The 16,950-nt window shown below is 38.2% G+C and overlaps 1 protein-coding gene across 5 annotated transcripts in view; it reads left to right on the forward strand.

Moving 5' to 3' along the window:
* LEO1 (LEO1 homolog, Paf1/RNA polymerase II complex component) overlaps positions 1 to 16,950 on the forward strand; it is a 76,067-nt gene that overhangs the window by 30,706 nt on the left and 28,411 nt on the right. For all 5 annotated transcript variants that reach the window (XM_032621084.1, XM_032621085.1, XM_032621081.1 and 2 more), the window contains 5 exons: positions 6,209 to 6,964; positions 9,537 to 9,641; positions 13,587 to 13,681; positions 14,641 to 14,786; positions 15,505 to 15,589. In XM_032621084.1, coding sequence (XP_032476975.1) covers positions 6,209 to 6,964; positions 9,537 to 9,641; positions 13,587 to 13,681; positions 14,641 to 14,786; positions 15,505 to 15,589 — 1,187 coding nt within the window. The remainder of the gene's footprint in view (positions 1 to 6,208; positions 6,965 to 9,536; positions 9,642 to 13,586; positions 13,682 to 14,640; positions 14,787 to 15,504; positions 15,590 to 16,950) is intronic.

The following is a 16,950-nucleotide window of genomic DNA, read 5'->3' on the forward strand; positions in this document are numbered from 1 at the left end:
TATGAAAAAAGAGGAGTCACTAACTAGAAATTCATTAATACTGACCTTTATACTCACCTATTTAGTTACCTTTACTGGTGTTCTTTATTTCTTCTTGAGGATTCAAGTTACTGCCCATTGTCCTTTCATTTCGGCCTGAAGGAGTCCCTTTAGCATTTCTTGTAGGGCACTGGCAACAAACTCTAATAAATTTGTTTTTATTGAGGTGAGATTTACATAACATAAAATTTACCATCTTATTTTATTTTTATTAAGGTATAATTGACATACAGCATTAGTTCCATGTGTACAACATAATGATTTGATATTTATACATATTGTGAAATGATCACCACAGTAAGTCTAGTTAACATTTGTCACCATACCTTGTTACAGAATTTATTTTACTGTGATGAGGACTGTTAAAATCTACTCTCTTAGCAACTTTCAAATATGCAATACAGTCTATTAATCGTAGTCGTCATGCTGTATATTACATCCCCATGACTTATTTTTTTTATAACTGGAAGTTTGTATCTTCTGACTCCCTTCACCCATTTTGCCCACCTCTCCCCCTTCCCTCAGTCTCTAACAACCACCAATTTATTCTCTGTATCTGTGAGCTTTGTGTTTTTGTTTTTTTAGATCCCACATATAAGTGATATCATATATACGGTATTTGTCTTCCTCTGTCTGCTTATTTTACCTAGCATAATGCCCTCAAGATCCATCCATGTTGTTGTAAACAGCAAGATTTCCTTCCTTTTTTCTTTGGCTGTGCCACATGGCTTGTGGGATCTTAGTTCCCCAACCAGGGATCGAACCCGGGCCCCCTGCCATGGAAGCGCCCAGTCCTAACCACTGGACCACCAGGGAATTCCCAAGATTTCCTTCTTTTTTATGGTTGAATAATATTCCATTATATATATATGTCATCTTTACAGTGGCATGAATAGTATTTTATTGTATATATGCACCACATTTTTTTTGTCCATTTATCTCTAGATGCACACTTAGGTTGTTTCCATATCTTGACTATTGTAAGTAATGCTGCAATGAACATAGACATGCATATATCTTTTCAAATTAGTATTTCTGTGTTCTTTGGGTAAATACCCAGAAGTGGAATAACTGGATCACATAGTAGTTCTGTTCTTTTTCTGAAGCATTTCCATAATGTTTTCCATAGTGACTGCAGCACTTTACAATCCCACCAACAATTACAAGTGTTCCCTTTTCTCCACATCCTCTCCAACACTTGTTACTTCTTGTCTTTTTGAAAATAGCCATTCTAACTATGGTTTTGATTTTCATTTCTCTGATTAGTGATGTTGAGCATCTTTTTATTTACCTGTTGGCCATCTGTCTTTTTTAGAAGTGTCTATTCAGGTCTTCTGCCCATTTTTTAATTGTATTGTTTGTTTGCTATTGAATAGTATGAGTTCTTTACATATTTTGTATATTAACCCTTTATCAGATATATGATTTGCAAATATTTTATCCCATTCAGTAGGTTGCCTTTTCATTTTTGTTTTGTTTTGTTTTGTTTTGCGGTACACGGGCCTCTCACTGTTGTGGCCTCTCCCGTTGTGGAGCACAGGCTCCAGACGCGCAGGCTCAGGGGCCATGGCTCACGGGTCCAGCCGCTCCGCAGCATGTGGGATCCTCCCGGACCGGGGCACGAACCTGTGTCCCCTGCATCGGCAGGCGGACTCTCAACCACTGCGCCACCAGGGAAGCCCTGCCTTTTCATTTTGTTGATGGCTTCCTTTGCTGTGTAGAAGCATTTTAGTTTGATGTGTCACACTTGTTTATTTTTGCTTTAGTTGCCTTTGCTTTTGGTGTCATATCCAAAAAATGATAACCAAGACCATGTCAGGGAGCTTACTGCCTGTTTTCTTCTAGGAGTTTTACGGTTTCACGTCTAAAATTTAAGTCTAATCCATTTAGAGTTAAATTTTGTGTATGGTGTAAGATAGTGGTCCAGTTTCATTCTTTTGCATGTTGCTGTCCAGTTTTCCCAACACCATTTATTGAAGAGACTATCCTTTCCCCATTGTGTATTCTTGGCTTGGTTCCTTTGTTGTAAATTAATTGACCATATATGTGTGGGTTTATTTCTGAGCTCTTTATTCTGTTCCATTGATTTTTGTGTCCGTAATACAGATTGAAATCAAGGGTATGATGCCTCCAGCTTTATTCTTTTATCTCAAGATTGCTTTGGCTATTTGGGTTTTTTTTTTTGTTCCATACAAATTTTAGAATTCTTTGTTCTATTTCTGTGAAAAAATGCCATTGGAAGTTTTATAGGGATTGTGTTCAATATGTGGATTGCTTTGGGTAGTATGGACATTTTAACAGTATTGATTCTTCAAATCCATGAGCGTGGAATACCTTTCCATTTATTTGTATCTTCTTCAGTTTCTTTCATCAGTGTTTTCAGCATACAGGTCTTTCATCTTTTTGGTGAAATTTATTCCTAAGTATTTTACTTTTTTTGATACAATCGTTAATGGGATTGTTTTCTTAATTTCTCTTTCTTATAGCTCGTTATTAGTGTATAGAATCACAACTGTATATTGATTTTGTATCCTGCAACTTTATTGAATTTATTTATTAGTTCTGACAGTTTTCTGGTGGAGTCTTTAGGATTTTCTATATATAATACCATGTCATCTGCAAATAGTGACAGTTTTACTTCTTTTCAGTTTGGTTGCAGAATATGCCATTTTTTTCTTTCTCTAGTTGTGGCGCACGGGCTCCAGGATGCATGGAGTCTGTAGTTTGCAGCATGCATGCTCTCTCATTGAGGCACACGAGCTCGGTAGTTGTGGCGTGAGGGCTTAGTTGCCCTGTGGCACGTGGGATCTCAGTTCCCTGAGCAGGGATCATACCCGAGTCTCCTGTATTGGAAGGTGCATTCTTTACCACTGGACCACTGGGGAAGTCCCTGAATATGTCATTTTTAAGTGAATAATTCAGTGGTATTTAGTACCTTTAAAATGTTGTGTAGCCACTATCTCTGTCTAGTTCTGAAACATTTTCATCACCTCAAAATAAAACGCCATACCCATTAAGTAGTTACTTGCCATTTGCTCCCTTTGCTAGCCCCCATGAACCATCAGTCTGCTTTCTGCATCTATGGATTTATCTATTCTGGACATTTCATACAAATGGAATCATAAAACATGTGGCTTTTTTTTTTTTTTTTTTGCTGCACCTCGCAGCTTGTGGGATCTTAGTTCTCCAACCAGGGATTAAACCTGGGCCCTTGGCAGTGAGAATGTGGTGTCCTAACCACTGGACCACCAGGGAACTCCTAACATGTGGCCCTTTGTTTCTGATTTCTATCTCTTACCATCATGTTTTTGAAGTTCATCCACATTGTAGTATGTATCAGTACTTCATATCTTTTTAATGACTGAATAGTATTCCACTCTGTGTATATATCCCAATTTGTTTATCCAGCTGTTGATGGACATTGGGTTATTTCCATCTTTTGACTTTTAAATAGTGATGCTATTTGTGTACAGGTACTTGTGTGAGTGCCTGTTTTCAGTTCTTTTGGGTATATATGTAGGAGTAGAATTGCTGAGTCATATGGTAATTCTTTGTTTTACTTTTTGAGAAACAACCAAACCATTTTTTATAGCAGCTGGACCATTTTAAATTACCACCAGCAGTGTTTGAGTGTTCTGTTTCTTCATATCCTTGCCAATACTTATTTTACTTCCCCCCAACCCCGCTCTTTAAAATACAGCCATTGCTGTTGGTGTCTAGTGATATCTAATTGTGGTTTTGATTTCCATTTCCTAAAGGCTAATGATATTGAGCATCTTTTCATGTACTTGTTTCATTTGTGTAACTATGCAGAAATGTGTATTCAAGTCTATTGTCTATTTTTCAAATGGGTTTTTGTCTTTTGGTTGTAAACACTCTTTATATATTCTGGATACTATACTGTAAGTATATACATATACTTGACAGATATATGGTTTGCAAATATTTTCTCCCATTCTGTAAGCTGTTTTTTCCCTTTCTTGATAATGTCCTTTCTTGCATAAAAGCTTTTCATTTTGAGGAAATCCAATTTATCTTTTGTTGCTGTTGTTGCTCATAATTCCTTCATTTTTGAAGGATAGTTTTGCTGGATATAGAATTCTTGGTTGACAGTATTTCTTTCAGCACTTTGAATATTTCATACCATCGCCTCCTGGTTTTTATGGTTTCTGATGAGAAATCAACTGTTACCTTTATTGAAGATCCCTTTGTATGGGACCTGTTGCTTTGCTGCTTTCAGGATTTTTTCTTTGTCTTAGACAGTTTGATAATGATGTGTCTAGGTGTGGCTCTCTTTAACTTTATCCTACTTGGTATTTGTTGATCAACTTGTATGTGTACGTTGATGTCTTTCTTCAAATTTGGGAAGTTTTTGGCTATTATTTCTTCAAATATTCTTTCTGTCCCTTTCTCTTTTTTCTCTTCTTCTGGAACTCCCATTATGCATAGATTGGTACACTTGCTGATTTCTCACAAGTCTTTAGACTTTTCATTTTTCTTCATTCTTTTCTCTTTTCGTTCACCAGACTGGATAATCTCAGTTGATGTATCTTTTTTTTTTTTGCGGTACGTGGGCCTCTCACTGTCGTGGCCTCTCCCGTTGCGGAGCACAGGCTCCGGACGTGCAGGCTCAGTGGCCATGGTTCATGGGCCCAGCCGCTCCGCGGCATGTGGGATCTTCCTGGACCAGGGCATGAACCCATGTCCCCTGCATTGGCAGGCAGACTCAACCACTGTGCCACCAGGGAAGCCCTCATTTGATGTATCTTAAAGTTTCCTGATTCTTTTTTCTTCCTACTCACATCTACTGTTTAGTCCCTTTAGTGAATTTTTCATTTCAGTTATTGTACTTTCCAACTCCAGAATTTCTGTTCGGTTCTTTTTTTATAATATCTGTCTTTTTATTGATATTCTCTATTTCGTAAGACATCATTTTCATTGACTGGGCTTCTTCAGGGACAGTGTGTAGCCTTTTTTCATATGTATGGGCCATGCTTCCTTCTTCCTTTGCAGGCCTTATAATTTTTTGTTGATATATGGACATTTTGAATATTATAATGTGGTTACTCAGGACAGCACTCTCTTCCCCCCACCCCACGCCCAGCATTTGTTGTTGCTCTTTGTTGCAGTAGTTATTGTTTATTGACTCTTTTGAACTGATTTTGTAAAGTCTGCAGTCTTTGTTGTGTATAGCCACTAAAGTCTCTGTTCCATTAGCTTAGTGGTCAGCTAGTGATTGGACAGAGATTTCCTTAAATGCCACAAAAAGAAACAAAAACAATAACGAAAAACTCCCAGCCTTTGCAGGTTGGCTCTGTGTGTGTGTTAGGGCATGCTTTCAACACTCAATCAGGTTGTTTACAACCTGTCTTTGCCTTCATTTCCTGCTTGCACAGAGCCTGAAGGTCAGCCGGAAGTGAGAGTTTAGGGCCTTCTTGGTTCTTTCTTGAGCATGTGCACAGCCCTGGGCAAGTGCATGGCTTTTCAGGTCAGTAAGAATATGTGGGTGGTGTTTTTCCTTTTCTTTTCTTTTTTTTTTCGTTTATTGTGGAAGCTTTTAAAAACCCTTATATTTTGTCATTCCTCAGCCTTTTCTCCCAAGCTTTTTAGTTAGTCTGTTGTTTGCCTCAACTGCTTTCCATCATCCCATACAGAGGCAACTAATACATTTGCCTATAAATGTTTTTGACCAACACTCTCAGGTAGCTTCCTTAGCAACAAGAGAGTTCCAAGTTAGGTGAGATAAAGTCAAGCCTTTTGAGCCAGTCCTTTCAGTGATCCACCAGACAGATCAAAACTAACAACCATGATTCTTTGCAAATGAGGTGCCTTCTGCTTCTTCCATTAGTGGTACATACACCAGAAATTTGGGCTATTATCTTCAAGGTACCCTTGACCAAGGGGTGGGTTGGGGGTGGGGGGGTATGTTAAAACACCCCTTTTTTCTTACTGAGACTCAGCTTTTTTTTCTTGTTAAGCATTCCCCTGGTTGCTGCAACTTTTAGTTAGTTTCCAGAGTCTGAGAAGAAGTTAGTTTCCAGAGTCTGAGAAGATAGATGCTAACAGCTTTTGACAAGATTTTTCATTGCTTTTATGTTAGGATGGACTTTTGGTGTTCCTTATTCTGCTTTTTTTGCTTACATCACCCTGTGTTTATATGATCCCATAGATTCTGATTCTGGATCAGGCTCAGATTCTGATCAAGAGAATGTTGCTTCTGGCAGTAATGCCTCTGGAAGTGAAAGTGATCAAGATGAAAGAGATGACTCAGGAAAACCAAGTAATAAGGAACTGTTTGGAGATGACAGTGAGGATGAGGGAGCTTCTCATCATAGTGGGAGTGATAATCACTCTGAAGGATCAGACAATAGATCAGAAGCTTCTGAGCGTTCTGACCATGAAGACAATGATCCCTCAGATGTAGATCAGCACAGTGGATCAGAAGCCCACAATGACGATGACGATGAAGGTCATAGATCAGATGGAGGGAGCCATCACTCAGAAGCGGAAGGTTCTGAAAAAGCACATTCAGATGATGAAAAATGGTGCAGAGAAGATAAAAGTGACCAGTCAGATGATGAAAAGATACAAAATTCTGATGATGAGGAGAGGGCACAAGGATCTGATGAAGATAAACTGCAGAATTCTGATGACGATGAGAAAATGCAGAACACAGATGATGAGGAGAGGCCTCAGCTTTCAGATGATGAGAGACAACAACTGTCTGAGGAGGAGAAGGCTAATTCTGATGATGAACGGCCAGCAGCTTCTGATAATGATGACGAGAAACAGAATTCTGATGATGAAGAGCGGCCACAGATGTCTGATGAGGAGAAAATGCAAAATTCTGATGACGAAAGGCCACAGGCCTCAGATGAAGAACACAGGCATTCAGATGATGAAGAGGAACAAGACCATAAGTCAGGTAATACGTTTATGAGAACCATAATGGTTTAGTAGAAGCATTCAGGTACAGCAGGGGCTCATTTATTCTTTTCACGTTCCTACTTTTAGTACCCTGTTTTTTCTCTTCTGTCCCTCCATTTTAGCCTTTTCTAACTCTATACATTTTGCCTTTAAACATTTTCCTAATCCATGTATTATTTCTCTCTATTCCCCTTCCATTTAATATATGATAGATCAGGAGGAAAAAAATTTAAAGAGGAAAGTCTCAGAGAAAGATGTATAATGCTAAAGTAGCTAGATATCAAATAGTTAGTTCCATTTTTGTGGGTAACTAAGAGCATGCCTCAGGTGAGAATAGATTTGCCTGGGCGAAAAAACCCAATACCATTGAAACTCCCCCATAGGGTAGCTATAATGAAGTGTGAACACCAGGTTCCAGCTCAGTTTATTTGAGATCCAAAATTTCAGCCTCCAGAGTAATCAGGCTCCGAGGAGTTTACTCAAACTAATCAAATTCACAGGAAACTATAAAAATTGAATTGCAAAATTGTTTGTTTCAAGAGCATCAATTATTTCTCTCTTATCATTGTATCCTTTCCTTTGGGGGAAAATCTACATTGGATGCCAAATTATAACAATCAGGAGGTGACCTGGGGAGCATAATATCCAGAAAGTGAAAACACAGCTGGATGATCTCAATGAGCTATGATAGCTTGACATATGCGTCCTCATCCTGGGGAGATGTGCTTGGATCAGAACATTCATTCCCTAAAGACAGCAGGAAACACAGAGCTGAACTTTGGCTTTTGGACCCCGTTTTATAATAGTCATTCACACTGTTTTCCTGAAGTTAACACGTTCTCATATAGAATATTAAAACAATTAGCCATCTTCTTTTTTTGTATTATATAAAAGTCACTTTGATTAGGTTGGAAGTCTTCCTGAAGTAATTAATATCTGGATTGCTTCATTTTTATAAGTGATTGATTATAATTACATATTGATCCTGTCTTCTTAAGAGCTGCAGTATGGAGAGAGGGGGTCTTTTCCCTTGTAATACATACCTCAGGATAGCATTCAATACCACATTTTAGCATTATTTAGGAGAGGAGATCAGAAAATTTCCAGAGATGGATATAGGTCTATATAGACTATAGGACTGCAGTAAGTACTCAGTAACTAGTTCTGGGTAGAGTTATTTGTACTGTTACCAAAATCATTAAGGCTCATGCACTACTTCCCAAATACTAGCAGGCTAATATAAAACTAGGGTCATATTAGGAATCTTGTAGCTGGTCATTCTGCTTAATTCTTAACTAGTTCTACAATGGTTCTTTTTTTTTTTTTTTAAACATCTTTATTGGAGTAGAATTGCTTTACAAAGATGTGTTAGTTTCTGCTTTATAACAAAGTGAATCAGCTATACATATACATATATCCCCATATCTCTTCCCTCTTGTGTCTCCCTCCCTCCCACCCTCTCTATCCCACCCCTCTAGGTGGTCACAAAGCACTGAGCTGATCTCCCTGTGCTATGCGGCTGCTTCCCACTAGCTATCTATTTTACATTTGGTAGTGTATATATATTCATGCCACTCTCTCACTTTGTCCCAGCTTACCCTTCCCCCTCCCCGTGTCCTCAAGTCCATTCTCCAGTAGGTCTGCATCTTTATTCCCATCCTGCCCCTAGGTTCTTCATGACCTTTTTTTTTTTTTTTTAGATTCCATATATATGTGTTAGCATACAGTATTTGTTTTTCTCTTTCTGACTTATTTCACTCTGTATGACAGAATCTAGGTCCATCCACCTCACTACAAATAACTCAATTTCGTTTCTTTTTATGGCTGAGTAATATTCCATTGTATATATGTGCCACATCTTTATTATAATGGTTCATGTTTGAAGTTTACAATTTGGTAAATAATTGTACCATCCAGATATATTTGTCTCTTCCATTGCAATATTTTTACCTCTTTTTTTTCTTCTGTAATGAGTGGTATATAAATTTAATTATAAGTTTCAGTACTGCTTTTTGCATTCTCCCAAGTTTTTCTGCTTACAGAAACCAGTGTTCCTTTTATTAATTTTATTTTAAAATTTACTATAGTAAGTTGATTTTTGTGTGTGTATGTACAGTTCTGTTAGTGTCAATGCTTGTATAGATTTGTGTAACCACCACCACAGTCAAGATACAGAATAGTTCTGTCACCCTAGAAAACTCCCTCATTCTATACCTTCTGTAGTTATATACTTCCCCACCTGTGACCCTTGACAACTACTGCTCTGTTCTGTCACTGTAGTTTTGTCTTTTTGAGAATGTCATCATATAAATGGAATCATACAGTGTGTAACCTTTTTTCTTTCACTTAGTGTAACGCATTTGAGACTTACCCAAATCGTTACATGTATCAGTAGTTCATTCTTACTTATTACTGAGTAGTTTTCCATTGTATGGGTGTACCACAGTTTGTTTATCCCTAATGTTGCTTTTATTTATTTATTTATTTTCCTAATGTTGCTTTTAAAACACAAAATTCTAAGTAATGATAATGACTGTGATTATGCAGATCTTCTGATTCTCCTCTTACAGAATCTGCAAGAGGCAGTGATAGTGAAGATGAAGTTTTACGAATGAAACGCAAGAATGCAATTGCATCTGATTCAGAAGCAGATAGTGACACTGAGGTACCAAAAGGTACTCAAATTACTTCTTTTATATATCTGTATTTCCATCCCTCTCTCTGCATTTAGCTGTAGTGCATTCCCAACACTGGGCACTGGCCCCAGACTGCAAGACGCACAGAAGAGAGTGTGGATACATTTAGTGTACACAGGCAAGTTGTACAGATATTAGAAACTGCTTGCACTTAATTAGTTGAAGAACCTGCTTCATTTATAGTCGGAGTGAATCTGCTATTAGGGGCTGAGGCTCTGGTTGAGGTGGAGATGGCAATGTCCATTCTTTGGTTTGAATAATGACAGTTCCAGCGCAGCTTGTTAGCTTGTTCTTTTTTTTTTTTTTTTTAAAGTAAATTTATTTATTTTTGGCTGTGTTGGGTCTTCGTTGCTGCGTGCAGGCTTTCTCTGGTTGCGGTGAGCGGGGGCTACTCTTCGTTGCGGTGCACGGGCTTTTCATTGTGGTGGCTCCTCTTGTTGCAGAGCACAGGCTCTAGGCACGCGGGTTTCAGTAGTTGTGGCATGTAGGCTCAGTAGTTGTGGCTCACAGGCTCTAGAGTGCTGGCTCAGTAGTTGTGGCACATGGGCTTAGTTGCTCCGCGGTACATGTGATCTTCCCGGACCAGGGCTCGAACCCGTGTCCCCTGCATTGCCAGGCGCATTCTTAAGCACTGCGCCACCAGGGAAGCCTGTTAGCTTGTTCTTAAGTTCTTAATAGGTTAATATCAGATGAAGAACCATATTCTTCAAGCTATGGTTTATTTATTTAAATTAATTAATTAATTTATTTTTGGCTGCATTGGGTCTTTCTTGCCGTGGGCAGGCTTTCTCTAGTTGCGGCGAGCAGGGGCTACTCTTCATTGCGGTGCGCGGGCTTTTCATTGCAGTGGCTTCTCTTGTTGCAGAGCACGGGCTCTAGGTGCGCGGGCTTCAGTAGTAGTGGCTCTCAGGCTCTAGAGCACAGGCTCAGTAGTTGTGGCGCATGGGCTTAGTTGCTGTTTGGCATGTGGGATCTTCCCGGACCAGGGATTGAACCTCTGTCCCCTGCACTGGCAATACTTAACCACTGTGCTACCAGGGAAGTCCCCAAGCTCTGGTTTAGATGAAGAGTTTATAAAAACCCAGTGTTAGGTAAGATGGGTTTGTTGTAAAGTTAAAAGATCTACCTGTTCGCTTCTTCATGTGACTACATTTCCAATGGCTAATTACTATACAGTAAAGATAAGATGTTAGTATAAAAGTTACAGCAAACATAAGTTTGATATGCACAACCATTTTGTGCTGAATGGTAATTAGGCATTAATGTTAAATAGCTTATATAAATTATCACAAGTAACAGTATAACTAAAGGAAACATTTAGAGAGTCAACTAGAGAGAAAAGGAGAGAGCTGGACAGAACAAGCTCTGGGGTTTACTTAAAGACCTTTAGATCTATGTACATGGACTTCGGAATCAGATGATCCAAGTTAGAATCTTTGTGGTTCTTTGCACTTTCCAACTGTATGATTTTGGTCAAATTAATTACTTACTCCACTTAAATTTTCTGATCTGTAAGAGGGAGGTGATGCTAACCACCTAACAGCATTGTTGTGAGAATTAGATATATTAATTATTTTATTTGTTTACAGTTATTTATTGAGAATCTGCTTTGTACTAGTACTATTCTGTGCACTCAGAATGTAGCAATAATCAAAACAGATAAAGACTTCTCCCTTGTAGAATCCATATTCTGGTGGGGTCAGTGTAAGGTAGGGACAATAATAGTACAATAAGTAAATTAAATGTTAGATGGTGATAAGACCTAAGAAGAAAATAATCAAGTGGGGACGTGTGAGTGTTGCTGGATGGAGTTGTAGTTTTGGTGATTTTATCATATAGATGAACTTTTCAATACTTGTGACCTTCCTCCTTCCTCCTCTTTTAAAAAAAAAAAAAATTTTTTTTCTTAGAGCAATTTAAGGTTTGCAGCAAAACTGAGGGCAAGAGATTTCTCATATATGCCCTGCCCCCACTCATGCATAGCTTGCCCCACTATCAACGTCCTCCACCAGAATGGTACATTTGTTACAATTGATGAACCTACAGTGACATATTGTAATCACCCAAAACCCATAGTTTACATTATGGTTCACTTCTTGGTATTGTACATTCTGTGGGTTTGGAAAAATGTATGTATGACCTGGATCCACCATCTTCATACACCATCTTCATACTATTCATACAGAATAGTTGCACTGTCCTAAAATTCTCTGTGCTCTGCCTGTTCATCCCTCCCTCCTGCCTAACCTCTGGCAACCAATGATCTTTTTACTGTCTCCATAGTTTTGCCTTTTCCAGAATGTCATAGTTGGAATCATATAGTAAGTAGCCTTTTTAGATTGGCTTCTTTCACTTAGTAATATGTATTTAAGTGTCCTCCATGTCGTTCATGGTTTTACAGCTCATTTATTTTTAGCACTGAGTAATGTAGGCATACCTTGTAATATTGCACTTCAGTTTATTGTGCGTCTCAGATACTGTGTCCTTTGCAAATTGAAGGTTTGTGATAACTGTGCATTGAGCAAGTCTGTTGGCGCCATTTTTCTAACAGCTTTTGCTTATGTCATATCTCTGTGTCACATTTTGATAATTCTTGTGATATTTCAAACCCTCCACCAGCAAAAAGATTATGATTCACTGAAGGCTCAGATGATGGTTAGCATTTTTTAGCAATAAAATATTTCATAATTTTTAAATAATTTTAAAATTTAAAGTGTTTTAAAATTAAGATATGTACATTTTTTTAGACATAATGCATTTGCACACCTAATAGACTACTGCATAGTGTAAATACAACTTTTATATGCCTTGGGAAACCAAAAATTTCATGTGACTTACTTTATTTCAATATTCACTTTATTGTGGTGGTCTGGAACCAAACCCAAGATGTCTCCGTGGTGTTCCTGTATTCCATGTCTAGAAGTACCAGTTTATCCATTCACCTACTGAAGGACATCTTGGTTGCTTCTGAGTTTTGGCAGTTATGAGTAAAGCTGCTATAAACATCCGTGTGCAAGTTTTCGTGTGGATGTAAATTTGCAGATCCTTTGGGCAGATACCAAGGAGCACAATTTCTGGGGCATGTGGTAAGAGTATGTTTAGTTTGGTAAGAAACTGCCAGACTGTCCTCCAAAATGGGTGTACCATTTTGCATTCCCACCATCAGTGAATGAGAGTTCCTGTTGCTCCACATTTTTGTCAGCATTTGGTGTTGTCAGGGTTCTGAATTTTGGCCATTCTAATAGGTTGCCTCTTCTTTTTTTTTTTTTTTTTTTGTTGCCTCTTCTTTTTCAGTGATCTGTCCTTCACCTTGTCTCAGTAACTCACTCCCATGGTTTTATCCTAGATCATGTCATTACCAATAATCGTAACTCTTTTATAACCCCAGTTTCAAGCAGTCTTCTTTTTGACTGCCCTCCTATCTTCCTGTCACCTCCTCTACTACCCCACCTTGATTTATTGATTTATTACAGATGGTTGTTGATGTTGTTGTTTTGCCTTATACCTGGGTGAAGTTCTGCTTGAGAGGAGGGGGACCTGGGTAGACATGGACCTGTAATTTTAAAACTTGAGGGACTCTATAGAGAATAGGCCTGTGTAGAGTGCTTAAGCCCCAAATTTGAGTATCTAGATTGTAGGAGGATATTTTTGGGCTCCTGGGGAATAGAGGAAAGTGGAAGAACAAGGATGCGGTGAGTGAAGGGAGAAAGGAGTGCCTCCCATGCAGCTTTGCCCTTCACTGGATTTGCCCTCTTCCCTCTCCACAGACATTCTTGTCAGATCTTTGAGAGCCAGGCTCAGAGTTGTGTTTGAGTGGTTTCTGGGTGCTTGGTCTGGAAACCTTAGGAATATGTTGAAGTGATAGCTTTGAAGAATCATTGTTATAGATATTAATACTAAGCATTTTTTTCTCCTATATGGAAGATAATAGTGGAACCATGGATCTCTTTGGAGGTGCAGATGATATATCTTCAGGGAGTGATGGGGAAGATAAACCACCCACTCCAGGACAGCCTGTTGTAAGTAGAATTACCAGTGAGAATTGGAGGAGGGTATTAAATCTGTCTTCTATGCTGGGAAGGGGAAGTCGATAAATGAATTGCAGTATGAAAATACAACAAACAGATGACATTCTCAGTTAATTAGGGAACACTTGGTTATAAGGAGGATTAGAAATAACTGCCATGGCACATCCATCCACGGAATACGACTGAGCAATGAAAAGGATTTAACTATTGATACACGTTAGCAACTTGGATGAAGTTCCAGGGAATTATGCTGAGTGAGAAAAAGCCAGTCCCAAAAGGTTACATACTGTATGAATTCACTTATATAACATTCTTGAAATGACAGAATTGTAGAAATGGAGAAGAGATTAATGGAGATTAAGGAGGGATGAGGGCAAGAGGGAAGTGGCTGTGGCTGTAAAAGGGCAGCATGAATCTTTGTGGTGATGGAAATGTCCTGTGTCTGCCTGTATCAGGGTCAGTCTCCTGGTTGTGATATTGCACTATAGTTTTGCAAGATGTTATCACTGGGAAAAAATGGATAAGAAAAAGAAAGAAAGAAAGAGAGAACTGCCCAGCATGAGGTTGGCGCCATACCTTAAGAGACTAGACTGCAAGGACCTGTGAATTGAGAACCATTGGTTTAAATGTTTTTTGTGTTTTGTTGATAATCTTCTCTGATTTTAATTGATAGAGTGACTTCATATTGAAGTGCCGATTAATTTCACACTTCTATCAGTGAATATGTGGAAGGTAGATTTATCACAAAAGAGATTTTCTTATATTGATGCCTTCAAACAGATCTTGTTTTGCATGAGGTTTTTGGGGAATTGGTTGGTAGGGATGGATGTTAGCCCTAAAGTCATGTCTCATTATACTTCTTATCTGCCTAAGCAATTAAAGTGTGGAAGTTGAGCTAGACCACCTCTAAGGTCCCATCAAGATCTAAAATTCTGTGACTCTTTTACTAGGATGAAAATGGATTGCCTCAGGATCAACAGGAGGAAGAGCCAATTCCTGAGACCAGAATAGAAGTAGAAATACCCAAAGTAAACACTGATTTAGGAAATGACTTGTATTTTGTTAAGCTGCCCAACTTTCTCAGTGTAGAGCCCAGGTAAGGGGATCAGTTAATAGTGTTTTTTAATGTTGGATAGAGATATGTAGAATGTTGATATTTTTCTTATTTTGTATGAGTTGACTAATCACAAAATGGAAAACTGGTTATGTAGCTCTGAAAAAATAAATCAAGTATATACTGTGATAGAGAAAGTATGGACTATTGGTAAAGGAGACTTTTAATGCTTGTAATTGTTTTTAGCAGTCTGGTATTTCTTATGAATTAACAGACACCACAAGTCTTTGGTTGTTTCTGACTAATGGAGCCCTGAAAAAGCTGGAATTGAGAGTGGTGAAGTTTGCTAGAGAAACTGCCAATGTCTACTGTAGCAGTCATTGCGGATCTAGAAAAACTAATGGTTTTGGACAGTTAAACAGTGTTGATGGGTATTATTCACTAAGTAACATGCAAGGTCTTGTGTAATTTAAAATTTTTTTCCTAAGCAAAATGATGTGGAAAGCTAGAGTATGTGTGGTCTACTCTTTGGAAGACATATAAGAATAAAGAATAGTTTGAATATTTAGCCTTGCTTGCACTTTATTTCAAGCAATATGTATTAACACCAAATTTCAAGAGGGTACAGTAATTTGAATGCTTCCTTATAGTTGACCATTATGATTTTTAATTATTGTGATTTTTTAGAGTTGCATTATATAACAGTAATGATATTTCTTACAAAATGTGATTAATAGTTTATTTTAAAAACAATTTGTAGACCTTTTGATCCTCAATATTATGAAGATGAATTTGAAGATGAGGAAATGCTGGATGAAGAAGGTAGAACCAGGTTAAAATTAAAGGTACTATTCTGTGCTTTTTTTTTCTTTTATAAAGTAAAACCTGGGAATATTAACTTGGGACTTGAGCTTTTGAAAATGATTTTTTGTTTCTTGTTTTATCAACAAATTATCTACCTTTTCAGAATATTTTTAGAAAGAAAATACGTAGCGTTTTCTCTGTAAAAGGTGTCACTTTTCTGTTACTTTTCTTAGTGTTAAACTTTTTTGATGCTTTAAAAAAATTATTAGCTACTTTCTTCAGAATAAGTTGTACTGGGGTTTGGTGTTTAGGGCAGCTACCACCATACGTACTGTTGGTTAAGTTCTAACAAATTCCTGCAAGGGGAATTTCTTCAGGCTCTTTGATCTATGGATAAACAAATCAGATACAAAAGGAGAATTTATCTCTAGTACCTAACATTTTACCATATGGCTGTCTTTGTATTCTTCCGATTGTTCTTGTTCACTATTAGAAGAGATTTTTATTGTACTAAATTCCTAATGCTTCTCTTTGATACCTTGTACTATCTGGTTACCTCTATCCAAGGACGGCCTCTAATCTTCCTTTAATCAAGGAGGGTGTAAGTTTAAGCAGATGCTTTAGAGCTGAGTTGTAGCAAAGAACAAGGAGCAGTTGGGACTTCCCTGGTGGGGCAGTGATTAAGAATCTGCCTGAGAATGCAGGGGAAATTGGTTCGATCCCTGGTCTGGGAGGATCCCATATGACGTGAAGCAACTAAGCCTGTGCGCCACAACTACTGAGCCTGCGCTTTAGAGCCCTTGAGCCACAACTACTGAGCCCACGTGCCACAACTACTGAAGCCCACGCACCTAGAGCCCGTGCTCTGCACCAAGAGAAGCCACTGCAATGAGAAGCCCGCGCACTGCAATGAAGAGTAGCCCCAGCTTGCCGCACTAGAGAAAGCCCGTGTGCAGCAACGGAGACCCAATGCAGCCAAAAATAGATAAATAAATTAATTAAAAAACAAAAACCAGGAACCAGTTGAACTCATGATACTGAAATTGGACCTATGCATTTAAAATTCTTAAATCTGAAGGATTTCCTGTAAATACTTTTTTTTTTTTTCCTGGTGGATGTTGTACATGGTGTTAAAATATTAAGAGGTGGCAGTCTGGCATTCTTGGAATTCAGGGGCTGAAATTTTAGAGTAATTCCATATCTTCAAGTGTGATAGATCCACAAGCACCTAAAGAACCTTGATATATAAGATGGTTTCCCTAAAATCCATGGGCTTCCAAAGCTTTTCAGTGAAATGTCACTACTCCTCCCTCTTAATGGAAATGCAAATCAAATGAAAAACTGGAGATAAACAGGCACCATTAACTTGGTCAAGGTCAGACAATTAATAAGAATAGTACTT

This window comes from Phocoena sinus, chromosome 2 (genome assembly GCF_008692025.1).
Source record: "Phocoena sinus isolate mPhoSin1 chromosome 2, mPhoSin1.pri, whole genome shotgun sequence".
NCBI classification, from domain to species: Eukaryota; Metazoa; Chordata; class Mammalia; order Artiodactyla; family Phocoenidae; genus Phocoena; species Phocoena sinus.